The sequence below is a fragment of the Eupeodes corollae genome, chromosome 2 (genome assembly GCF_945859685.1).
Source record: "Eupeodes corollae chromosome 2, idEupCoro1.1, whole genome shotgun sequence".
NCBI classification, from domain to species: domain Eukaryota; kingdom Metazoa; phylum Arthropoda; class Insecta; order Diptera; family Syrphidae; genus Eupeodes; species Eupeodes corollae.
In genome coordinates this window covers 113,017,362-113,044,689 of record NC_079148.1, presented here as the reverse complement: position 1 = coordinate 113,044,689, position 27,328 = coordinate 113,017,362, and the positions used below count along the sequence as shown (strand labels likewise).

The 27,328-nt window shown below is 33.7% G+C and overlaps 1 protein-coding gene and 1 long non-coding RNA gene across 2 annotated transcripts in view; one reads left to right on the top strand and one right to left on the bottom strand.

Annotated features, from left to right (window-relative positions):
• The window catches only part of LOC129945191 (titin-like), a 270,413-nt gene that overhangs the window by 180,709 nt on the left and 62,376 nt on the right, over positions 1–27,328 (top strand). Inside the window, 7 exon segments of the mRNA XM_056054849.1 lie at positions 158–344; positions 1,686–3,430; positions 6,690–6,827; positions 13,073–13,082; positions 19,480–25,044; positions 25,227–26,462; positions 27,253–27,320. Coding sequence (XP_055910824.1) covers positions 158–344; positions 1,686–3,430; positions 6,690–6,827; positions 13,073–13,082; positions 19,480–25,044; positions 25,227–26,462; positions 27,253–27,320 — 8,949 coding nt within the window.
• LOC129948316 (uncharacterized) lies at positions 7,894–9,867 on the bottom strand. The gene is made up of 2 exons (XR_008781858.1): positions 9,310–9,867; positions 7,894–8,292 (listed from the first exon to the last, which is right to left on the bottom strand). It is a non-coding gene; the product is annotated as an uncharacterized LOC129948316 (long non-coding RNA).

Sequence of the window (27,328 nt, the reverse complement as noted above, 5' to 3'; positions counted from 1 at the left end):
TTTCTTTTAAGAGCTTTTTGGATGTTTGGTTATAGATGAAAGCTTATTTTTGACAATGTTTCTTTGCTAAAGCTTTCTTTTAAGAGCTTTTTGAAGCTTTTTCTTAAATTTTAAATCAATTGTATATTGTAATGAAATATTTTATGATTTCTTACAGGGATCTCGTTACAAACTTACAAACGATGGAATGTTCCATTTGGATATTCCAAAAACACGACAATACGACACTGGAAAAGTAGAAGTCATTGCTCGCAATTCAGTTGGCGAAGCAATTGCTACAACCGAACTCAAAGTAGTTGCACGTTCCGATGACTATCGTAGCATTTTGAAGAATTCACCAAGACGTAAGTCCTCATTAAGAAAAACTGTCACAAACATATTTACTAGCTTATTTCACACTTAAAAAAACTTAACCAAGGTATATTATGTAAATATATTTATTTTTCTATAACAAACAAAAAAATCCATATATATTAAAACAAAAACATAAAAAAAAACATTTCTTTCTCAAATAAATCCAACACTAATATTGTAAATATAAATGCTGACAACATTTAACACATTTCAAACACAAGCTGTAATTATCCCTCCCCCTGAATCCCCTAATACCCTTAATTTTCCTGAAAAAAAAACGGAATCCTCTCAACATGCTTATCAACGTTGTCGCTGTTGTAAAGCGTACTAGCTGCTGAAACCCAGAGAAGAAGATGTTCTCGTGTAAATAGCAAAAACGCTTTCATTGGATGAGCGTTAAGAATTGTAACAAAAAAGAAAAACGAAAATTGGTAGTATGGTGTAAATATAAAGTGTAATGTGTATAAATGTTATTTCTGTAGTTAATTTGTGTAATAGTTTTTGTGTTTAACTGTATTTTTCATTTTTCACTTGGACCTAGTGTAAAAGCTTAAGTTTTTCTAGAAAAAGCTCTTTCTGTGCCTATTTTTCATTCTGTTTAAAAGTTTTCTTGTCTGTAACTTTTCTGCAAAAGCTTTTACGTACTTCAAAATCGTTTCTTCGATTTAAAAAGCTTCATACTCTTCTGCAACACGCTGTGATCAGAGAAAGCTTTAAGCTTCACTCTTCTTCTTCAAGACAATATGTAAAAAACTCAAAATATTCGCAATTATTATCAACCGGTTTAAACATCACACTTTACTGTAGTAAGGTACTGTAATTTTTGCAAAGCTTTTACATACAAAATATATGTAAAAATGAAGACATTTTTTGTCAAAAGCTCATGTTTACTCAAAAAACAAACTTTTTCTTTATTCTACATTCTACACAATTCATAATACGGAAAAAAAGCTTTACTGATCGTTTAAATGAAAAGTTTGCATTACAAAAAACATGTTCATAGAAAAAAGAAGAAACGCTTAAAAGCTTAAGAGCTTTAAAACTTTCAATCAACATTTTGTGATTCTATTTTCTTTCACTCATAGATTCTCTTTAATATCTTAAAAACATGTATCATATGCTTCCCTGTTCTTAAAAATCTTAGTCATTTATTTTTAAGTAGTGTTACTAACCCTTAGAATAACTTTTCATTTTAATATCTAACAAATAAAAGCTTAAGTGTTGATTTAATTGTTGCAAAAAAAATTGAAGAAGAAAATGTCTACCACTTTCCAAAAGACTTCTTTTTTTTAACTGAAACAATACTCACCAAACAACTTTAATCTCTTTAGCATGGTATGATCAAGAACTATCAATTTACCAAAAAGAACGTCAAGAAAACGAACTAGAGAAGATGTTCGATGAGCGTAAGCAATATTTGGCCGATCAGAGTGGAGCCAATCTAAAGGGAGTTGAGCATCTTAAGCAAAAGGTTATCAAACCTGAAGTGCCTGAGTGGCAAAAGACTGTCAAGTCCAAGAAAAGCGACGACTACTACAACAAATTGCAAGAACTCGAAACCGAACAATTGCTTAAGGAGACCAAGTTACGTGAAGACCATCATCAATTTGCTATTCCCGGACAAAAGATTGTTGCCACCTCGGCTGCCAAGGGTATGGCCCAAAACTATGAAGAGAGCTTGTAAGTGTCCTCAAATATTCACCCCAGCTTTTCGAACCTTTCTTGAATATTTCATTCTTTCAATTTCAGAGAAAAATCTGAATCCTTAGATCAACAAAAAACTACCAGCACTCAGAAGATCAAGAAGAAGGGACCCGCTGAACCATCTGAATCATCGGTACATGGTCGTGAAGTGCACATGAACAAGCAGAAACAAGTCCAGAAGCAAGTTGTTGGAGATCTTGAAATAACTCGCAAAATAACTGCTACTGAAACAACTGAAGTCGAACATAAGGGCACAATTCAAGAACGTGTCGTTGAGGGACCCGTCCAACCAGCTAAGCCTCCAGTCTTCACAAAGAAGATTCAACCATGCCGTGCCTTTGAAAACGAACAAGCTAAGTTCGAAGTTGAATTTGATGGTGAGCCAATGCCAACCATCAAGTGGTATCGCGAAAACTTCCCCATTCAAAACTCCAAAGACTTGCAAATTCACACCTTTGGATCAAAATCAGTTTTGATTATTCGTCAAGTCTTTGTTGAGGATTCAGCTGTGTTCTCATGCATTGCTTCGAACCGTGGTGGAACTGCCAAATGCAGTGCTAACTTGGTTGTAGAAGAGAGACGTCGTGCTGGTAAGGGTGGAATTTCACCACCAAGCTTTGTTCAGACCATTCAAAGCACCAACGTTGCAACTGGACAGTTGGCTCGATTCGATGCTAAAGTAACCGGCACCAAGCCTTACGATGTATACTGGCTGAAGAACGGTACAAAGATCCAGCCAAACATTAAGCACAAGATGCTCGAAGAGGACAACATTTACACTTTGCTAGTCATCGAACCAACTCCTGAGGATTCGGGTCGTTACGAATGTGTTGCTGTGAATGCAGCTGGTGAAGCTCGTTGTGATGCTGATTGCTTCGTTCAATCGCCAACCAAGGCCGACAAACCAACCACACCTGGCATTGAAAAGGCACCAGTTCTTGTTGAGCCATTGAAGAACCAATCCGTCGAAGAGACCAGCAAGGTTATCTTCAAGTGCCGTGTTGTGGGTAAACCAACACCAACAGCTAGATGGTATCGTGGGGACAATATGATCAAACCATCGCGTTACTTCCAAATGACCCGACAAGGAGAATACTATCAATTGGTTATTTCGGAGGCGTTCCCCGAAGATGAGGGTGTTTATAAGTGTGTTTTGGACAGTAAAATGGGCACAGTACAAACAAGTGCCACATTAAAGGTGCGTCCACTTGAGAATTTGGATGCTCCACCAACCATAACTGCCTTGAAAGATGTCACTGTGACCGAAGGTTTACCAGCTCAATTTAAGACAACCATCACTGGCAAAGTAAAGGCTACAGGAGTGCAATGGCTGCGCGAAGGACAACTGATTCCTGAAACACCCGATTTTCAGGTGAGTGATTCTTAAACTCAGAATCTAACTTATAGTCTTTAAATTCAATAAGCAATTAAATGAAAATAAGCTCTTATATCATTAAATGTCTTCAAGTCTTACAAACAAAAATGTGAAAAACATCATATAAAATGAAGTTTTGATAAGTTTAGACTCACAAAAATTCAGTAAAGTTGATTTATGTCAATTTTGATAGAACAAGTTAATTTCTCAGGCAAAAAGTAATCGTCTGTTTTTAAAATCAAATGCTTTACTCCTCAAAACGTAAAACATTGGGCAGGTCCAGACAACATAAGGGGCTTCATTTGCAGTCAACTGCATTCTTTGAACGTAGATTTTGAACAAGGCAACTAGTTAGTTTTTCAAGTGACATAAACTTCAAACTGGGAACTTTACTTCACTAACCTCTACCTTCAGTTCATCGCAATAAAACTACCAAAACATAATTGTTTACAAAACACTTCTTATACAAGCTACAATTTCATCCTTTTCCAACTTGACAAGGAAACCTATTACATAAAACATTAAATAAAATTGTGCAGAAAATAAATAAATCACAGATTAATAAAGTTTAGCTCTCAGTTAATTGAAAAATCATGATAAGCTGTCATTTTGACATATAAGTGGACTTGACTTAGTAGTTAAGGGCCTTGCACATAAGAGCGAACAACGTGATTTACACATTTCAAAAAGTCAATGTTAGGGAGATTTTTTTTGACTATCTTTCCAGTTAACTTTCCAATTAAGTTTCCTTAATTGGAAGGTCATTTTTTGCAGCTGGCCAATCAGATACTAGAAACTTGTCTTACTTTCAAGTCAGTTATGTCGTTTCAACTTGCCCATTTATTGAATAAGGAATAGAGACAGATGGATTATTAAACTTCTTTTCCTTTTTGATTTTTCCATTCGACTGTGTCTTTGGAAGATCCCAAGTTTTGAAAGATGTCCTAAATTAATGGGTTCCCTCAAAAAAATTTTGATAACAAAACCTAGGTTTGTCAACTTTATGGGTTTTGTGGCAAATGAGATTATGAGACGTCAAAACAAGTTGCCTAAAAATATATTAAAAAATAAAACAAGCAAACAAGAAACATTTCTTGTAGGCACTTATTGGGTTTTACATGGGCAAAGTAAATTAATTTATTTTTGATCTAGATCTTCAAAAACCACTCATTTTCCCTGATTTTGTATTACATGAGACACAAAAAATTGATTTATTCTTGATTTAAGATCAAATTTTGCAGATCTGGATTTTTCGGAAGATTTACCCCTGCTTACACTAATAGTAAAAATAAACAGTTAAAATCGCAATTCTTGTATTTCAACTGTCAAAATAAGAAAGAGAAAATTTTATTGTTTATTTTAAATCATTCAAAACCTTTACAAATTACATATGTACATATTTCAAGTGTTTTAAAACGTTTTCATCTCTTATTCTTATTTCATCAGAAAGTAAGGCACAAAATACTACAATGTCCCAAAGATAATAAAAATGTCTGGTCATTTGTAAAGAAACGTACGAAACACAACCACAACGTCATCCTCGGTTTCAACGCTCGTCCACAATGACACTCCCTAAGTAAGCTCGATTGATAAAGCCAATTTGCTTGCAGCACAGTTTGCTGTTAATTCGACGCTACCGGAAAGTGTCATAAAATCTCCTGTTCTTGAGAGCGTAAATGACTCTATTGGACGAATCTTCTTTTGCACTCGTGTAGTTGCAAGAGTACTGAAAGACCTTGACACACACAAATCCGCTGGCCCGGATAGTATTCCCCCTATTGTTCTGAACAGGTGTTCTTCAACGCAGGCAAAATCACTGCGTAAGCTTCTCCATCTGTCCAATTCTACAGGTCTCTTCCCGAGTGGATGGAAAACTGCATTTGTCCAGCCTGTCCCTAAAAGAGGCGAATCCTCCTCACCATCTAACTATCGTCCAATTGCGCTTACGTCCCTTCTTTCCAAGGTCATGGAAACGCTGATTAATTTTCAGCTTAAGAAATATCTTGAAGAACGGAGCTTTTTAATGAACGACAGTATGGCTTTCGTAGCAGTAGGTCCACTGGTGACCTCATGGTTCATCTCACCGAACAGTGGAACAAATCTTTACATCGTTTTGGAGAAAGTAAGATTATTGCACTTGATATTCCAAAAGCATTTGATAGAGTTTGGCACCAAGCTCTCTTATCTAAAATGCGTTTTTTTGGTATTGATGAATCTCTTCGTCGTTGGATTAGAAATTACCTTTCTAACCGTTCAAAACAAGTTGTATTAGATGGTATCAACTCTGAAATTCATAAAATAAATGCTGGTGTCCCCCAGGGCTACGTTTTGTCTCCGACTCTCTTCCTTTTATTCATAAATGATCTCTTGTCTGTCACTTCTAATCCATTAAACTTTTTCGCCAACGATGTGGAACTTCAAGGGCAGCGTATGATAAGATCATTAAATTCTGATCTTGACAGCATTGTCCATTTTTTAATCAAAAGCCGTATAGAATTTAATGCTTCGAAAACTCAACGCTGTCTCCTGTCGTTAACGTACCCCCGATTCCACTATCTATGAGTTGCACTCGCATCCAGGAAACCAATCAACTATCAGTACTTGGTATGTGTATTACAGATCACCTCTTATGGAATGATCACATATTCGATATCGCCAAAAATGCTGCCAGGTGCTTAGGATTTCTCCGACGAAATGTTTCACCCCTTCTGTTCTGCCTATAATCTATAAAGCTTTCATCCGTCCAAAACTTGAATATAATTCGCATATCTGGGTAGGTGCCCCTAAAATAAGTTTTTTAGGCAACAGAATTATAATCGAAACATTTGCATCGTTAGAACACCGCCGCAATGTTTCATCCCTTTCGTTGTTTTATCGATATGTTTACAAACAATCTTCTGTCGAATTAGCCAGTTGCAATCCACCCCTTAAACTATTCAGCCGTAATACTCGCACTTCTAGGAAAGCTCGGGCGTGCTGTCAAGTATAGAGATTCTTTCTTGAATCGCACATCGAGAATGTGGAATGCTTTGCCCACCTCCGTTATTCCCAACCATTTTGATGTTCAGAACTTTAAGGTCAATGTGCACCGGTATCTCCTTTAAAATCCTTCCCTATTTTCCTAACGCTCGCACTGTGTTTGAATATAAACATATAAAGGGTACTAATAACCCCTTGAGTGCTTGTGAATTATAAAGAAAAAAATTTAAACCTTGAATTTATTTCAAAATCGTGTCTTTTGCTTTTCTCATTTTAGATGATTTTCGATGGCAACAGTGCCGTTCTACTTATCGGAACAACATACGAAGAAGATTCTGGTATCTTCACAGCTCGTGTAACATCTTCAACTGGACAAGTTGAATCATCAGCTAAACTGACCGTTAAAAGTAAGAATTAATAACAAACAAACAAAAAAATAATAAACTCAAATATTCACTATACACAAAAAAAATATATAAAATAGTGAAAATGAATCCGCTCAAGCAAAAATAATAAATAATAATTTAAAAAAAAAATATTCATCTGCTAGTCGTAAAAGATTGAAAAGAAAAAGTCTTTAAAAATAAAAGTTTAAAATATTTTGTATTCAATATTAATTTATTTATTTTGTATAATTTTTTTTTATTATTTTAAATAATTAACATTAAACGTATACGTATAAATATCTAATTTGTTTTGTTGTACCAAAAATAAAAAAGAAAAACCTATCTATTTGTATATCTTTTAAAATATACCATTTTTTTATTTTATCTATTGCATAAGGAAAACATTTTTGATTTCGTTTTATTGTTGTAATAATGAACAACTTTAATAAAACAAAGTCCAGGTACATTCATGATTCATTTAAGACAAAAACACACAAGAAGGCAAAAGACATTCGTGTTTAACGACGAAGACGACGAGAAGAAAAAAAAATTAATATGTTTTATGAATTTTCTAATTCTAAATTTATAAGTCAGCACCGCACGAAAATTAAATTTTATTTTTCAGTGGTTCCGTGTGCACACGCATAAATAAAATTCCCATCAGAAAAAAAAAATCTTTAAAAATTTTCGAAAAATTAAAATCGAATTTTAGAATTTTATTTTTTCTTCAAAAGAAAAAGAAAATGCTAATAAATCCAATTGCCACAATTTCGTCTCGTTTCCACCTGGTGTTTTCAATCGTCTTTTTTGTTTTCGAAAACAAACGAACGAAAAAATGTTTTAAAAAATTCAATACGGTGGCATTATTGTTTGATTTTGTTTAATGTCTTTTTGAAGACGGACAACAGCAACTTGCTCTAAATTTGAAAAACAAAAACCAGCACACATTGTCTATCCCGTGGAGAATTGAGTTGAGAAAATTTAATGGAAACCCCACACAGACAGACGAGGCTATTTTTGTTTCAAAGAAAATAAAATAATAATTGTTTCCACAGAGGTGATGACATGAACATTAAGTAAGAAAAAACAAAAAGATTTTATATTTTCCAAATGTACTTTTTTATTTTCAATCTTGTTTGTTAAAATTTTACAAAGCAAAAATTTGACAGACAGTCGTCAATCTTTATTGAAAATTAATAGATTTTATCAAAATCTCGTCAAATGTCGTTACACGTGTAGTTTTCAAATCAACAACCTTGCCGCACCGAATCACATCACATCTATCATGGTGACGATGATGTTGATTATGGATGAATCACATGTCGAGCCAAGTGCAAAAATGTAAAATATTTTTGGCATTTATGCTAATTGCATTGTCTTCGGTTGAAAGACATTCGTCACGGACAATGAATCATCTCGTTTTATTTGTTGGCTGATTTATTGTGGCCCGGCCTTTAGAGCTTCTCGAAAATATCCCAATCAGTCATGGTGTACCTTTAAATAAGCAAATTTTCAAAACAAACATTATTTTTCGTTATGCAAATAAAAAAAAATTAATAGCTAATTATAAATATAATATATTTTTTTTCAATCTTTTACAAAACAATTAAACAATAGTGCAACTTTGTATTTTGTTTAAATTTAAATGTTCAAATAGGCATTTATCTTATACATTTTTATACATAAAAAATACTATATTTATTATTTTAAAGACAAATTGTTGCAACAAATGTTTGTTTGTATTCTTTCAATTCTTTACTCTTTTTCATACAAACAATCAAACAAAAAATATTTAAACAAATTTAATTTAAAAAAATTTTCTTTTGTTTTAAGTTTTAAGTGATGTTGCATGAGTTTTGTTTTATTTTTTTCATTATCGCTTTTACTACTAATATTTTATTTATATATTCTATTTCTTTATTTTATTTTATTAATATTGAATTTAAAAACAAAAAATTAGGGACACATCTTGCCTTTAATTTTTATTTATTCATTTTTATTGCTTGATTTGAGATAAGAGTTTAAAGATAATTAAATAAAAATTCTTTTGCTGACGCTTGCTTTTTACGCGCCAAAATATTTAAAAAAAAATATGTATATGTTTTTTAAGTAAAAACGCTTAATTAAAAAAATAAAAATACTCATGCGACTAGGCATTTATAAGTTTATCTATTAATATTAATAATATTATTATCCCTTGATTTGTATTGATTTTTTAAGAGAAAAATAATTTTTAATGTTGTTTTTAATTTGTTTTATTTTTTCCAATGTATGTAGTAATTTTATTTTTAAACTTAATCAACAACACTATTTTTTTTAATCAAAAATTATGTTTAATGTTTTATATTTGTTAAGTGTTTATTTTGTGAGCTGAATTAATTTTCTTTTTCTTGTTGTTTTATTTTTTAATAATAATTTTAATTTTACGAAAAAAAATATATATACATTTATAAATACACAAAAAGGAAACTTATTGTTTTATGTTATTTATTATTTTTTTTTCCACTTAACTTGATATAGGTTTGTTTTTTTTTTGTTTTGAAATCCCTTTGTTTTGTTTCCATCACGAATTTATATTTTATTTTTGTTTTGTTATTTTGAAACGAAAATTTAATTCCATTTGGAGCACTCGAAAACTCAAAACCGAACTGAACCGTTCAAGAACAGGTAAAAAACTGAAAATTCCGACTACTTCGATCTACCTTACGAGGGAAAAAATACTCTGGGGGCTATAAAATAAAATAATACACAAGTGGTGGGATTGTATGTGGCAAATTGTTTATACAAAATGATCTATTTTGTGTTTTTCGTTGGAAGAGTCAGGCCAATTATTCTTCTATAGAGAGATGCGAACGAAGATGATGATGTGGTGACGTAGTCTAGTCATAGTCTATTTTCAGCTCCATGAAATCGATTTTATTTTAGTAGAATTCAAACTCACCAAACTTGCCATCATCGTTGGTACAATCATTTTATGAATATTGTTTTTTTTTTGCTTTGCCTAAGTATATTGATTTAATTTAATGGTTGCCGTTGATCTAAAATGTATATTTACCATATTTGGCCCAACAATTTGTTTTGTTTAATTTCAAAAATTCATTTTAAGCCAAAAATATCCGCTGAATTGTATAGACATGAGTTAATGGATGTGATGACTGGGTGGTTGCACAATTAGAAGATTTCTCTTTTGATAGAATAATGGGAATCACTTTTAGATTGAATGCATTTTATAGATATGTATAAACTAGATGATGATGGGGAAGATTGTGGTGCGGGCTAGATGCCTTAGATGCTTTGCGACCTAATTACACATAAGAAAATGTTTGTTCATAATTTTGAAAAATTATTATTTTGGTCGATAGCAGCTGCTTTACCGCTGTTACCACCCACAGTCAAAAGCTGACATACAAAGCTGATAGATAGGTAGACAATTTTGTTTCATAATAAAAGGTCTATGCCCTTAAATTTATAAGTTTTTTATGTTAAGTATTTAAATTAAGACATTTTGGAGCCGTTTCATTTCTTCCATAATTAATAAGACATTTATTATTTTTAACTCATAGCAAATACAAATATTTAGTAAGTTATTCTATTTTCCCAACAATATTGAAGTCTAAGTCCTTAAAAATTGTGTTATAAAAATAGTAACCGTAAAACCTAAAAAGATACATTTTCTTAAGTATATAATTATTCAAAAAGAGAAACTAAAAAAAGGCTGGGATGTGATCCACACTAATGAATTTCCATTGTTGGCCGATACCAATTTTGCAATTTTTATTATTTGTAAGAAATAAATAATAATTTAGTTTCAATAAATTTAAAGAGAATGCAATCAAAAATATAGGTCCTATCTTTTTTTTCAGTTTAAATGTATTCGAGAAGTTACAAACAAAAATATAGAAGTCTCTTTAGTAGAACTTTGGTTTTTGTAAAAAAAAACACAGTCCTTAAATATAAAACAAAATTAACAACAATATTTATGCATATGAGATTAAACGACTTTGAAGTATGTTTCTTTATGCTCCAGATATTTGAATCACATTTAAATTTGTAGTACTTTTTTGTGTAAGGTTTTAATTTTACTGCCAATAGGATATTTGTTTAAAGTTTTATTTCACATGAATAATAATATTTTGTTTTGAATGAAATAAATTTGAAGTCAATTACTTTAGTTATCTTCAAAATATTGAAGTAAATAACTAATTTTTACCAGTTTTCATAATTTTTTTAAAGTCTTAGTTCGTTAAAAATTGGAGCGGGTGGAAATGCTGTGTTTTAAAATACTGTATAGTTAAAATTCTGTATGATACTGTATGATCATAATACTGTATGGTTAATATTCTGTATTTCAAAATACTGTACATTTAAAATACTGTGTCTCAAAATGCTGTACTGTCAAAATACTGTATCATCATAGGTACATATGTATGTTATTGTTGAAGAGAGTATATTAGAACATTATACTAATGAGAAATTATAATGATGTTTTCTCAAAAAAAGTATTCTGTATATCAATATTTTGAATTTCAAAAAGGTGTTAATAAGTCCAAAAAATAAAAAATCGTTTTGATAATGTAAAAAAGTACGCAACGAATTTTGATATTCGGGATGCGACCCACACTGACAAGTTCCCATTAGCCGATTTGTCCTGCTTAAAAGTTTGTAATTTTTCGTGTTTTGTTAAAAAAGTTGTTTGTTGAATCATTTAAAAAAAAAAATTAAAATTACCAACAATATTTTGCATTTATGATGAAATAGTTTGATTTCAATATCAATTTTAGCTAACGAGATATTTAGTCGAAAACCGATTTTTACCAATCTTACAATTTTTGTAGATTTAAATTTTGTGTAAAAAAAAATGACTGTTGGATTTTTATAAAAAATGTTTTGAATGTCGAAAACAATTCGTTCCTATTAAACTTAAAAATAAAAGCCAATATTTTTAATTTTTGAAAAGATATTTGAGTAAAAGTAAATGTTTACAAAGTTTCAATTTTATTTCTTTAAAGTTTTTATTTTTTGTAAAAACACTGTCAATTCGATTTCTCTCAAAACTTTACCGAATGTTGAAAACAATATTTCTTATAAGATAAAATTAGTTGAAAGCCATAATCTCAAATTTTTGAAAAGATATTTACGTCAAAAAACAATTTTTACCAAGTTTTGTTAAATTTTTTTTAGGTTTTGATTTTTTTTTACAAAAACTGTCAATTCGATTTTTTCAAAGTTTTACTGAATGTCTCAACGTTTTGAAAAGATATTTGAGTCGAAATCAATTTTTACCACCTTTTATTAATTTTTTTTTTTAGCTCAATCTCAAATTCTGGAAAGATATTTGAGTCGAAATTCATGTTTTACCAATTTTCAGTAATGTTTTTCTTAGGTTTTTATTTTTTTTTTATAAAAAAAACTGTCAATTCGATTTTTCTCAAAATTGATGTCAAAAACATTATTCTTCGTTGCACAAAATTGTTTTGGAGATAAAATCATATTTTAGTCGTAAAATTTTTGAGGTGACAACATTTTTTTTGTCAGTTTTTTTGATTTATAAAAAACCGTTAATTGGATTATGCTGGTATCACGTTACAATATAAAATTTAATTCAAGTCTCTAGCGTTATTGGTTCACCTTTTTTTTAAACTGCTATGGTGAAAAATATCCACGCAATTTTCTTGAGAGCCCTTTCTGCATCTTTCTGCTTTATTATGTGTATAACAAAATTTATTTGAAGTCGATATCTCATCTGGTTCTTAAGGTACGGACAACGAAAAAAATGTCGCAAACGTACAGACGTACGTACACACGCATGCACAGACATCTTTCTAAAAATCTTTTATTTCGACTCTAGGGTCCTTGAAACGTTTAGAAATGTCAAAATTTTCTTTTTGACAAATCGTTAAAAATATTGAGAACGAAAATTTGAACTAAAATTTATAATATATTTAGGATAGCTGAAAGTTACGAAAAGTAACGTATTTGGCAGAGTTTTCCTTTCAAACTTATTCAATATAATACAAAATTTTGTCATTAGCAATTTGGTAAAATCTTAGGAAACATTTGTTAACTAATATAAAAACCTAAACAAAAATTGGTAAATGTTGATTTTTGACTGAAATGTATTGAAAAAAAATTGATAATTTAGAAAATTTCCACTTATACATTTTTTTTTACAAAAATTGAAGTTCATTCGCAACAGAAAAAAATTTAAAATTTCCGAGTCAGTTAAATACAAATTTAGCTTATTACAACAAACATCGTTTTCAATTTCTTTAAGGACGCCAATGGTAAGTTATTAGTGTTAACCATTTCCAGCTTCTTTTTTGGTTAATTCGTTTTGTTTTTAAGGAAAATATAGTTCCCAAAGGTAAAACTCACATAGCCACAAAAAAATGCTCAAAACTTACCAAAAGTTGTGCTTTGAAGGATAACTATAAAAGAATTATAGCTCGGCTATTTTTTATACACTTTTAAAAATGAGTCTTTTCAATTTCAAAATGTTTGTTTTCATTTTAACTTCGCAGTAATATGAAATAGAAAGATTAGTTCCTTAGCCGTACTAAGCGAATCTGAAAACTCCTACCTGGCTCTCTATTTCCTCATTACTATAATGTTCAAGTACGTATTATAAGTGGGTTTAAACTTTGTAAAGATTACAAGTTTTACTTTACAATACTGTAGGACCTGTTGTAAAAAATATCTTCTAGAACTATTTGTAAGGCTTAAAAAGTTAAATTCAACAAAAAAAAAAACGTATTCAAACTTGGCATAAATAACATCTTCGTCATCAAATTAAGTCACACATGCAAGAACAGGTAAGTTAACTGTAATTTTTCCTAAAAAAAAAAATAAATCAGACTTTACTTTGTGCATCATCACGATATTATTTGAAAACAAAATGATTAATATGTTTATTTGCATTTGAATGTGATGGCTCTTAAATTCATCACATCATCCCAAAATCACTAAGGTAAAAATAGACAGAACTAAATTCATCTTAGAGTATGTGACTCAACCTATGCGTCAGTCAATCATCAACAAAAACATCAACCCGTGAAAATATTAATTTTTATATCATGATCTCTTTATATTCAATTTGACATTAAATTTTAGGTATATATGTAAATGTGACTTTCTATTTAATATATAGTATCTATCCTTGATTTAAATTAAATTAAAAAAAAAAAAAGAACAACTTCACCTACAATCATGAACACCTGCATTGATGTCCCATCGCTACCTTGCCTTGTATTCATTTCAATTTCACTTTGAGTCGCAGTCCTCGTCGTCTCGTCTGTCTAATTTAACACATTCTATAACATAATGACGCTTTTGACCTTAACATAAGTTACGCTACATAATTTTAAAAAATTAACTAAAAGATATTTATATACATACACGCTCGAACGCACACCTATATGTACCATGTCTAAGTCAGCCAATTCAAAAATAAACTTGAAAAAAAAATATTAGAAATATTTTAAAGACGTATCATGAAAAATTCACAGCGTACCACAATTTATCACACACCCTCTCTATCTCAAAATAGATCAAAAAAATATTAAGTGCCTCTATAGTTGTTCTTGATGTGATGTGAAGAAAGAGCCCCTTTTTATGCAAACCAATATCAATCCACACCACCCTCCACGTTTTCTCATTTCATATTTTAATATTTTTCTTCTTTTTTTTTAAATTATTTTTGAAGACTTTGACCTGAGATATTCTCAATTTATCAGGATTTGATTTTCAAACACAAGATTTTTTATAAAGAAAATTCTTAAATAAAAAAATGAAACTATAAACATTTGCAAAGTGAAATGATTAATGAAATTGTGTCGAACGTCATTATTGTTTTTTAAATGTTATATTAGCTAAAAACAATAAATCTCAAAACATTTACTCAAGATCTAATTCTTAGAATCCTTTTTTGAAGGTCATTGCAAATATAAAATAAAAAATATTGCAACTGTGTCCAATTTATTTTTGCAATAAAATGTCAGGAAATAATTTAAAGTAATTTTTTAACTTTAAATTAATGACCGCTGTTAGTGAAAATTTCATATGATACTTTTGGCAAAAAGCCTTGACAATAAACTAATATAAATCGAAAAGAAAAGAAAAATGCATTTTAAGAAAAAGTTTAAAAAAATGTTTATTTACGTCAGTCATTAATAAAAATTCAGTTGTTCTTTCTTCGCTGATATTTTTTCCAAATCAGCTTATTTTACTTATTCAACCGATCTTATGAAGAATTTAGAAAACTAGAAACGATTACAACTTTTTAGAATAAAGGCTTAGTAAAAGGTCTCATTTTAAAAATCCCGCTATCTTATCAGTTGTTACTTTGTTAGTTGTCATTATAAGAAAGACCTATGCGATTGATAAATATGGAACGATACACACTGAAACAATACATAGAAACTCACAACAAAAATGGCGATCATTTTGAAGTTGACAGTTTGGACATTCCATAACTTACTTACTTACTTAAGGTGGCGCTACAATCCTGTGTGAACTAGGGCCTCATCTAACAAACTTCTCCATCTAGCTCGGTCCCAAGTTAGATTTATCACATAACGGACTCGGAAAATTTAATAATGCTTGTTGAAAAGCTTCTCCATCCTCAAACGGGCCACAGCTGCATGGCGGGAGTTGTGGTTTGACCTTACAACTTATTCGACTGTTTTCACTACAGAGCAAAGATTATCTTTTGTGTGGTTAGAATGGAAGACGTTGATGTAAACGCGACGTTTTTTTTTTATAACGAAACGGTGCCACATGCCACAAAGGCACCAAATGAATTAAAATTTTGCAAGAAGATCTTGTGCCACGAAAATAATAATATCAATGCCAATATTAAACACAAATTTGTTTAAAGTCTATTAGGAAGTCCTTGTTCTAACAATATGAAGCCTCTTGATAGAACACCTGTAAAAATATAAATAAATTGGGTGGTGCAACAGTCCGTTGAAAAATAGGGCCTAGTGACTTACAATCTCTCCGTGCGAGTACTTTGTAAGGGATAGAGCGGACCTACAGTTTTAAGCCGAATGCGATCGGCTAATTTAAGAATTACTCTTGGAGAATTTGTCAATTCCTCTCAAGATGCAGTACCCGTGAAAAAAATACTTAAGATGGCATAGGCAGGGATCGAACTCAACAGTCCAACGCACTAACCATCAAGGCACGGGTAGTACACTGTGTGTAGTTTTAATTAAATTGAGAAGGGACCATAAAGGCTCTTCTCTCCAAAACTACACATCCTAATATATTCTTTACTTACATTTTGATAACCGAAACATTTTTTAAATTGTTAACTCGTACAAGTGAATTTCAAGAAAACAAAAAAAAAACCGTCAATAAAATCTCAATCACAACCACATTTCTTTTGTACCAAAACAAATATTTCATTAAATACAAATAAGCTTACTTACTTACCACTTACTTAGGTCCGCAGACCTGTTAAGTCCGTTGAGAACCCCTAAAGGGACTCTACTATACGCCTACACGTCATCGTCTACGGTTTCCGGAGATGTGTTTCAGCTCTCTCCTACTCTTGCCTAGTAACGCTGATTCCGCTTCGACTGTGCTGTGCTATGTGCTTCTCGGTCGTCCAGCTCTTCTTCCTTCTTGTGTGAGCGGATTCCACTGCATTGCTTGGCCTACAATGCAGTCGTTACCTTTTCGAAGTGATGTCCAATCCATTGCCACTTACGTCTTCGTATTATAGATTCTATAGGTTACTAACCTGTCCTTCTATGAAGGACCTCATTTGATATGCGGTTTGGCCAAAAAAATCCTTAGGATGTTACGAAGACATCTATTCACGAATGTTTGCAGCTTTCTTGTTATGGCTGAAGTAACCTTCCAAGTGCTGCAACCATAAAGAAGCACAGCTTCAACATTTGTGCAAAACAGTCGTAGCTATGTTCTAAAGCTGATAGAGATATTCCTCCAAATTTTTGACAGCATACCGAACGCTGCTTTTGCTGACGTGTATCTAATTCGGTTCCGCAATCGATGGAAACGATACTTCCAAGGTATTGAAAGCTCTTCACTTTTTCCACCATATACGAGAAAATATTTATTTGAGAGGATGTTCGGGTTCAGAGGCTGATCATTTTTATTGTGTCGGAATTAATTTTCAGCCCCACAACTTCTGCTTCTTTCTAAATTGACAACTTAGAACTTTTCCTATGAACGCACCTATTAACCAATGATAAATGGTCAATGTCAAAAAATCAGAAAAAAACTTCACATCACCGTTTACAAATAATTCAATCTTATATCCAAAACTGTTAGTCGGTAACAGTTAACTTTAGAGCCTTCAATCAGTTTTTGTTAGTTTTGACTAAATGGCTTCGTTAAAAATCTGTTTTTTTTACACTATGCCTATTTTGGTTGTTGGTCAACATTGGTGTAAAACATATTGAACGTCATTTCATTCATATTAGGAGAGGTTTTTTGAAAATTTGATTCACCATATTTTGTATTGCACCCAATACTAAAGCAAGTATATATACTCATAATTCTTCGTTTTTGAGATTTATAATAAAGATTTCTGACCAAAGCTTCCAGCTACCAGTTGGGTTGAATTTCTTCGTCATATAGGAATACACAAAATTATATATTCCCTTGAAAAAAAAACATACTTCGAAAAAGCTTACTTTTGGTGGAGATCTTAATTTATATGATTTCAACACTCCCCAAAAATTCCTATTCTAATTTTTACCCGAGAAAAAAAATATCAAATACACAAATTAATCAAAAATTAAAAATGTTTTTGAAAAAAGTTACTTAGACAATCTTTTGAAAAACTTACTTTGTGGGCGTAATTAAACAAAATGGAAACAAAAATATTTATCAAACCTCATCCACATTTTCCTGCTCCGGTTTAAGAGAAGAGGACTTTAAATGTAACTAAGATTATCAGCCGAAATTCAGTTTTGTCGGAATTTTATTCAAAGGAATTAATTGCGGTGAACAGTAGAGAAATATTTTTGAATTATTATAAAAAGTTATAAAACGAAGGCTCCGCAGAAATTTGATAGATCTTAGCTCAAACACGAAGTTCAATTTTTGTCGAATTCTGGTAATATCTAAAAAAAAAGATGTTTACAAATATTGATATGATCTCAACTATAACCTTTAAAAAAGTAAGGGTAATGAGCGTTACTGCGTTACTGGTTGTGACATAAAGTTGAAAACTTTTTTCGTACGACGTTAAATTAATTTATGTTTAATACTTCTTTTGAAAGAATTTTACCATCTAACTATCTCAGAATATTGTGCTAAAGCGGTTCCAAGTACTTTGAAATTTATAAATAGTGGAAAACGTTCTTTAACGAAAGGGTGCAGCCAATTTCTAATCATATTTATTTAGAAAAACGTTATTAACTAGTAAGCACATACGTAATAGTTAACATTGTAGCAGCAAAGTTTTAAGCATCTTGCACATGAGCTACGAACTGCGAATTGTAGATGTTCGCATAATTTGACTTTTCCTTCGAATGAAATTTATTTCTATTCGCAGACAGCGACGAATTGTCAATTTTTAACTATCCTTTTCGAAAAACAAAACAAAGTGTGGTATAATTTTGAGGTTAAGTTCAGCGCGAACAATTTATTCGTTCCAATGTGGATGGTTTGTGGAACGCGAATAGAGTTTGACAGTTCGTAACTACACTGCAATTCTGTGCTACCAAATTCTTGTTACAAAGTTGTCTTATTTTAGAGAACAAAATGCAAATTTTATTATCCTGACATAAGTATCAATTGGTTTCTTATAATTTAAATGTGTTTTTGATTGAAATTGACTTTTTGAAATGTGTCACGTTGTTCGTCCATTCGTTTTTCGCTCTTATGTGCAGGGCCCTTTAGTTAGTATCACACTCAAAGTTAAGATGGCATGCATTAGTTTGTTTTTGATGTCAGTTGTTCTTTATGCATTTCTGTGTAATTTGTAATCATATAGAGCTGTCAAAAACGTCAACTAATATCTTTTTGTGTTAAAGGAACTTTTTTCTTTTTTTTTTGTATTGTGATCTTTCTGCTTTACTGATATTCTATAAAAAATCTAAACACATTTTTACAATGCATTACAATGATAAATTGAACTAAACACAACAATAATCGCATAAGCCCTTTTACCTGCATTTTACAACAAGTCCATTAGCATAACGCTTTGAGATTATATTATAGTCATCCCACGACTAATGAAAAAAATGACAAACAATATTTAGTCTTGTTGAACATTTTTCAGATGTATTCCATTCAAGTAGCAGTCTTGCAGAACATTTTGAAAACACTTGCACTGCTCAATACTTGGCATTGTCAGTTTGACCATGTATTTAGAAATAAATTTTTGAAAAAAAACATAGATTCACAATCTTAATTAATTGCATCTCTGAAATAGTTTTAACAAATTTGCGTTTTTGCTTGTTTTTTTTTCTAGTTTCTCATAAAATGTGTCTGGGATTTTATTTTAATAAATTTCAACTTTTTTTTTGCAATTTAATAAAACTGCTTGTGCGGATACATTTTCAATTGGCGTGTGTTCAAAATTCCACACGTCAAAATTTGTTGAAGATACTTTATTCGTTTGTTAAAAGAGAAAGCATTTTCGCAACAACCATCAATTATGCGGAAAATAAAAATAAAAAAATGTCGTTATTTAATTTACAGAACGTCGTATTTCTGCATACCAATTGCAAACAATTGATTCTGTGGAAGATGAGTCATCCTCTGGCAAGGAGGATAGCTCACCAGAGTCTCCCCAACCACAACAGCCCTACCCACCGCAGTATACTCAAAATTTGCAAGTAAACGGTCTCAGTGGTCGTAAGCCGAGATCGAAGAAGCCACGCAGCAAGAGTTTGCAGCCTCAATCCAATATTGTCCCTTGGCGAAAGAGCTCAAGACCTCGTCGTGGTCGCTCACTTGAGAAGCAACCTTTCCTTCCTGGTTTCAAACCGGAGCCAGTTAAATCATGGACTGAGGAGCCAATTACGTTGAAACCGGCAACAATTGAAAAGAAGGTTGTACCGAAATATGAAGTCGCAAAGGTATTCCTTAAATCGATCAAGGATGAACGTGATCAAGGGTTGCTCAGTATCGGTTATCAATTGGAGAAGATCATTGAGGGCAAGACTGAAAAGGAGGCAATTCCATGGGTGACAATGCGTGAGAAATTACGCGCTGTTGAAAGAGTTCAGAAACAATTGGAGAGTTTTGATATTGAAGATGTCTATTTGTCACCATTGCAATATGCCAAAGAACCAATAACGCCACAACAGCCTCAACAGGCACAACAACAAATTATGAAAGAAAGAGAGATTGAAAGACTGAAGAGTTTCGAAGATGGAGCTATTATGGATTTCACTGAAGAAGTTGAGAAACTCATTTCGACTCAACCGAAAACTGATGCAATTCCATGGAAAGAAATGCGCAAGCAACTCAAATCCGTGCAGAAGGTTCATAAGCAAATTGAAAAGTTCAAGATCGAAGAAGTTGAATTGAAGTCAGTAAGTGTACAGAATGCAACTTCACAAATGGTAACAATGACTGTGGATGAGTCTTCTAAGGGATCAATTGAGAAAGTAATGACTAGGGAAGATATCGAAAGATACGAACAGATGAGTGAAGCACAGAAACAGCAGTACATCACAACTGAAGACATAAATATTCTCACAGTTGAAGAACGAGAAAGGTTGGAAGCTCAACGTCTGATTAACCAGCAGCACGCAACGAATTGGAGAAAGCCAAGAACTGAGTACCAACAACAGAATAGTTCTTTATTAGAAGATTCCAGCACAATTGAAATAGAAGAAGATACCAAGAAAGTGGTAAAACAACAGGCCACTGATGAAATTGCAGTATATCGACGAATGAGCAAGACTGAAATGACCCAAGAATCACATCGTCAAGAGTTCACTAGTATTGAAGACACTAATATCATGAGTCTTCAGAAGAGTGAATGGGAAGATAGTGAATTGATAAGAAAACAAGAAGCGCCCGTTCATTGGCGTCGTGGCAAGCCAGCACAACAGACAGAAGAGACTCAACTTGAACACGTTGAAGACTCTACATTCCTTGATCGCCGGGAACAAGAGACTGAGGAAGTTAGGAGAGAAGAATCGGTGATACAGCAGCCGAAACACTGGCGTAGAGGTAAACCAACTGAATTCCAGCAAGTTGAAGATACCTCATTGCTGGACATCAAACCAGATGAAGTTGTAGAGGAAACAACCCAGAAACCTCAAGAGGTACCAGTTATGTGGGAAAGAGGCAAACGCAGGCCAAAAGAAGAAATTGCTACTCAAGAAATGGCTACTGTTGAACAGAAAGAGGAAAAATTACAGCCAAAACCAACGAAACGCATCATTCCACAGAAACAAGAACCAGAACAGGTAGAAAAAGTCGTTCTTAAACCAATTCCTAGACAGAAACCACAGCAACAAGTTGTTGAGGCAGAAGAGCTAGAACTTAAACCTGTAACTAAGCCCTTGACGTCTGAAGTAATTTTGGATCAGCATAGACCACAAATAGAGGAAGAAGCAAAGGAGATTATAAAACCTGCTCCAGAAGAGGTTAAAGAAGAAATTGTACCTAAAAAACAACCTGAACAGATTCAACCTCAGGAAACTGCTGTACCATGGTTAAGAGGTAAAAAGAAGGAGCCCCAACAACAAGAAAAAGTGGAACAAGTTTCTCTTAAGCCCACACCAAGACAAAAGCCAACACCTCAAGAAGCTGTGGCTGAAGAAGTTCAACTTAAGCCTGTTTCACGACCAAAAGCTACAGAAACCCCTGAAGAAATTTCTCATGTAGAAAGGGTATCAGAAGAAGTTACTGAACAAATAAAGAGAGTCAAAGAAGAAATTGAAGAATCTATTGAAGAAAAACCAGAACAGCAACCAAAGGTACTGGAAGTTGCTGTTCCATGGGTTCGAGGCAAAAAGGTCGAAAAACAACTTCAAGAACCTGAAAGGGTTGAGCCAGTTGCACTCAAGCCAATACCTAGGCAAAAACCAAAACCAGAAGAAGCAATTACTGAAGAAGTTCAACTTAAACCAATTGCTAGACCGAAACCAGAAGAGGCCGTTACTGAAGAAGTTCAACTTAAACCAATATCTAGACCAAAACCAGAAGAATTGGTATCTGAAGAAGTGCAACTCAAACCAATTTTAAGGCACAAGCCAGAAGAGGAAGTTATTGAAGAAGTTCAAAAGAGAGGCAGACAGAAGGAGCCACAACAACAAGAAAGAGTAGAACAAGTTTCTCTAAAGCCCACACCAAGGCAAAAGCCGAAACCTCAACAAGCTGTGGCTGAAGAAGTTCAACTTAAGCCTATTTCACGTCCAAAAACTAAAGAGATCCCTGAAGAAATTTCTGAACTAGAAAAGGTATCAGAGGAAATAACCGAACAAATTAAGAAAGTTGAAGAACAAATTGAGGAAAGTATTGATGAAAAACCGGAAGAGCAACCAAAGGTTCAAGAAGTTGCTGTTCCATGGGTTCGAGGCAAAAAAGCCGGAAAACAAATTCAAGAACCTGAGAAAGTTGAACAAGTTACGCTCAAGCCTACTCCTAGGCAAAAACCGAAACAAGAACCAGTTGTTGAGGAAGTGCAATTAAAACCAATTGCCAAACCACAACCAGAAGAGGCAATGACTCAAGAAGTACAACCAAAGCCAATTTCAAAGCCGAAACCGATGGTCAAGGAAAAACAGATCTCACAAGAAGAAAAGGTGCTTGAAGAAACTCCTGAAGAAGCAAAACCAGCACAAGAGGAAGTTGAGGAATTGACACGCCCTGAAGAAAAACCTGAACTTCAAACAGCACAAGAGACCGCTGTTCCATGGAAACGAGGAAAGAAAACCGAAATACGTCTCCAAGAGCCAGAAAAAGTAGAACAGGTCACATTGAAACCTACTCCCAGGAAACAGGCTACAAAACCAGAACCTGAAAAGCCTGAAGAAGTACAGTTGAAACCATTTAAAAGGCAGTCCATTGCTGAGCTTCCACAACAACCAGTTCAGCTTGAACCTGTTCCTCAACCAGAGAAACCTGTTGAGGAAGAAATTCAACCACAACCACAGGAGGCAGTTCCTTGGCAACGAGGAAAGAAACAGAAGCCACAACCTGAAGAAATTGAAGAGAAATCATGGCCAACTGGTAAGAGGAAGCCTATGGAAAAAGAGCCTGAAGAACCAGTTTCTCTCAAGCCAATTCCAAGACAAGTTCCAAAAGAAGAACCTATCGAAGAGGTGTCACTTAAGCCAGTGAAACGTCCTACACCAAAACCTCAAAAGGAAGCAATAGAAGAAGTGATCCTTAAACCGGTAGTAAAGCAAAAAACAAAGCCAGAACCAGAAGAGGAACAACAAATTACATTAGCACCTGTTCTAAAGCCAGAAGTTGTGGAAGAAAAAGAACCAGAAAAACCGACCGCAATAAAGAAGAAGCCTAAAGAAGAACCTACCCCAGTGGAAGAGGCTCAATGGCCAAAGGGAAAAAGACGTCCATTGGAACCAGAACCAAAGGAAGAGGTTCAACTCAAACCAATTCCTAGGAAAACAGTTCCCGAAGCCCCTAAAGAAGTTGAAAAATCAAAAATCACACAAAAGCCCAAGGAAGAAATTCCTTCAATTCCCGATGAAGAACCAATTCATCTAGAGAAGGTTAAACCAATTGAACCAGAAGAAAAAGAAAAGGTACCCGAAGAAGTGAAACTACCATGGAAGAGAGGAGAAAAGAAGAAGCCAGAAGAGCAAACAATTGAAGAGAAGAAATGGCCAAAGGGCAAGATTCGTCCTCAAGAACCAGAGCCAATGGAAGAAGTTCAATTGAAACCAATTCCGAGAAAACCAATTGAAGAAGTTGTAGAACCACAACAAAAGCCAAAGAAAACACCGAAGCCGAAACATGAAAAGCTTCCAGAAATTCCTGATGCCGAACCAGTTGAGTTAGAGAAGGTTGAACCATTTGAAATAGAAAAGGTTCCAGAGGTGCCAGAAGAACAACCAAAGGTGCCATGGAAGCGTGGTGAAAAGAAGAAGCCTGTAGAAGAGCCAATTGAAGAGAAACAATGGCCAACAGGTAAAAGGAAGCCAAGAGAAGAAGAGGCACCAGAACATGTTCAACTTAAACCAATTCCAAAGAAACAACCTGAAGTCGAAGAACAGTTGCCATCTCCAATCAAGGCACCCGTTCTGAAACCGGAGGAACCTCAAGCTCCAGAACCAGAAGAAGAAGAAATCATTTTCGAGCCGGTAGTCGAAGAAGAACCACGCAAAGAAAAACAGAAAAAGAAGAAACCAAAGCTTCACAAGGCCACTCGGTCCGTGGATGAAGTGAGTGAGGAGCAAGTTTTGCCTTTCCAAGAACCTATTGCCGAAGAAGATCAAGTAGATGCTTTGCCAGTTGATTTGACAGGTAAAATTGCTGTTACAGAAGAAGTTCTTCCACACACAGCTGAAGAAATCCTCACCGAAGAAATTGTCAAACAACGTGCTCATAAGAAACGCACAAAGCGCCTCAAGGAAGTCTCTTTCGATGAACAGCCCCAATTGCTGGACGCCGAAGAGGTCAGGGAAGAGGAAATAGTAGAAGAACAAAAAGAAGTTTCTCAAAAAACAGTTACCCTTCAGAAGAAAAAGGAAGAACCAAGACCACAGTACATTACGACGGAGCAGCTGATTGAGGTCGATGTTGATGAGGTTCATCGTGAGATTGAAATGAAGCTCACTTCGAACATTGTTAAGAAGGAAAGAAGACGCATTCACATCGACGACAGTCAGCCGCTTCCCGAACTGGAACTTATTACGCAAAAACGAATTCAGGAAGGTCTTGATAAGCTTGCTGATGAAGAACTCATCGAAGACCAAGTCATCCAACAAACCTCTGAGCAAACCATGTCCGAGGTTATGGAACAAGAACGAAAGATAGTTCGTAAGAAGAAACGCGAAGTTCGTCCTCCAAGAATTACCGAGAAACTAATGCCTCGGGAATGTGTTCCCGATAAGCCAGCAGTTCTTGAATGCAAAGTTGAGGGTATACCGTTCCCTGAGATCAACTGGTACTTTAATGACACTCTTCTATTCGCTTCTGAGAAGTATGAGATGTCTGTGGTAGAGAGCGTTGCGAAGCTTAAGATCGTCAAGGTAACACCACAAGACGTTGGAGTTTACACGTGCCAAGCTAAGAACGAAGGTGGTGTTGCAACCTCAACTGCTAATGTCCTACTTGGTAAGTTATTTTTTTTATAAAACTTGTCTTCTTATTTATAATAATAGTATCTGAATAGTTTAGAACCTTTTCCTCTATTAGTTTTAATTGTACGTCTAATTTACACAAGTCAACTCAATCTTAACACACAAACACACTTTTACTCTCTTTCTGTTTTAAAATTTAAAACGAATCATATGTAGAATCAGAAACAGGACTAGCTCCACAATTTATCAAGCCACTCAAGATTGAGTTTACCGAAGAAAAACCAGAAAGATGCTCAGTGACAGTCACCTGTCAAGTTGAGGGAATTCCTAAACCATCTGTGAAATGGTTCCGTGGTGTCGAAGAACTTATACCAAGTGAAACAGTTCAAATGTTCTATAACGAAGAAACCGGTGAAGTAGCCTTAGAAATTATAAATCCACCAATAAATGAAGCTGTAAAGTATTCAGTTCAAGCTGAGAACACTTTTGGTAGAGCAATTGGAAATGCCAATATTCTGCGAGAAGACGAATCATCTGAAGAAACTAAAGAAATACAGAAACCACCAACTGTCACACCGTTGACAGTTAAGGTTGTACCAACTGGTGGAACTCTTGTATTTGAGTCCGTCTACGACGGTCTGCCTAAGCCTGAAATTAAGTGGTTGCGCAATGGTCGAGAAGTCCAAGTCAATGAAGATGTTACCATCATCACAACAGAAACCACAACAACAATAACTGTCAAAAATATGACCCGCAAACGAACCGGTAAATATGAAATCTGGGCAAGAAATTCAGTTGGCGAGGCTAAGTCTTCTGGTTCTGTTGTTGTTTCCGATCAACCACAGAGCAAAGAAATTCAACCACCACGTTTCATCGAACCACTACGACCGAAATTCATAGGCGAAAATGAAGTAGCCATTTTAGAGGCAGTAGTTGAATCCGAACCGGTTTCTTCATTCCAATGGTTCGTTCACACTGAACCAATCAAAAGCTCAACTGAGTGTCGCATCATGACAGAAGGAAACAAATCGGTTCTTTTAATCGAGAACTTCAGCAAAAAATTTGCTGGTCCTTACACGTGTCGAGCGGAGAATGTAGGTGGTTCAGTTACTTCTTCAGCTACCGTTGACATCCTCGAAGATTCACCATTCGAACAGGTGACAGAATTCATTTCACCACGATTTATTGAACCACTGCAACCTGTCCAAGTAATGGATGGTGAGAAATTACATTTGATATGCGAGGTACATGGACAGCCAATACCACGTGTAGAATGGTTCCACAACGACGAGAAGATTGTCGAAACTAAGGAAACAATTATCACACAAGACATTCGCGGGGTTTGCACTCTGTCTATTGCAGAGGTATTCCCCGAAGATGATGGTGAATATACGTGTGTGGCAACGAACAAAATCGGAGAGGCCATTACAAAAACAACTGTTAACATCCAAGGTATATACAATAACAATAATTTTCTTAAAAAACAAACTTTACCAATATACATTTTTAACATAACGCATTATTATTTTTGGAATGATATATATATACACAAGTTTTAGCTTTATTTTTGAAGGTCTTTAAAAAGTAGTAATTGAATGCTAACAGATGTTTGTACGTCAAAATCAGATTTTCGAGTCTTTTTACTACAACACTTCTATAGAACAATAGCTCTTAAGTTAGAAACCAAGATATTATTTACAGATTTCTTAAAGTTTGCGCATGCGCACAAATATAAGCTGTACACGAAAAGCACAATAACCTTTACAAAACTAAATGAGCTTTTCAGTCATCTTACTTGAATTTGTACAAAATCATTGATAGAAGTGATTTTTAAATTGGCGCCCAACGCAAGTCTATTTTAGTCTTCGTAAATGTTCGTTCTTTTCTCAAAAGTTTTATATCTTTTCAATTATTTGTTTCCTTGTTTTAAAATAAAAAAGGTTTCAAATTGAAAATCAAATACTAATGTCAAAGCTGGATGACAGTTGAGCGAACTTCCAAAAAACTAAACTGACCTAAAAAGATTTTGGTCTTTAAACAAAATGAAGAAAACGCTTAACGCCTACAAAATTACATTCATAAAACAATCTTAGATCAGGATGTAATTTGAACATTAAAAAAGGTCTAAATCCAGAACCGTAGATTTATGAAGATTAACCTGTTGATGAACTAAATTTAAGTATTGGAAACATTAAAACCAAATATTTTAAACTATTTTTTTTTTCAAAAACCTATTTTTCAGCATTTGAATATATCCCCGATTCTGAAATCACTGGTCAAACTGCTTCCGAAGAAGACCTACTCGATAAGGTAGAGTT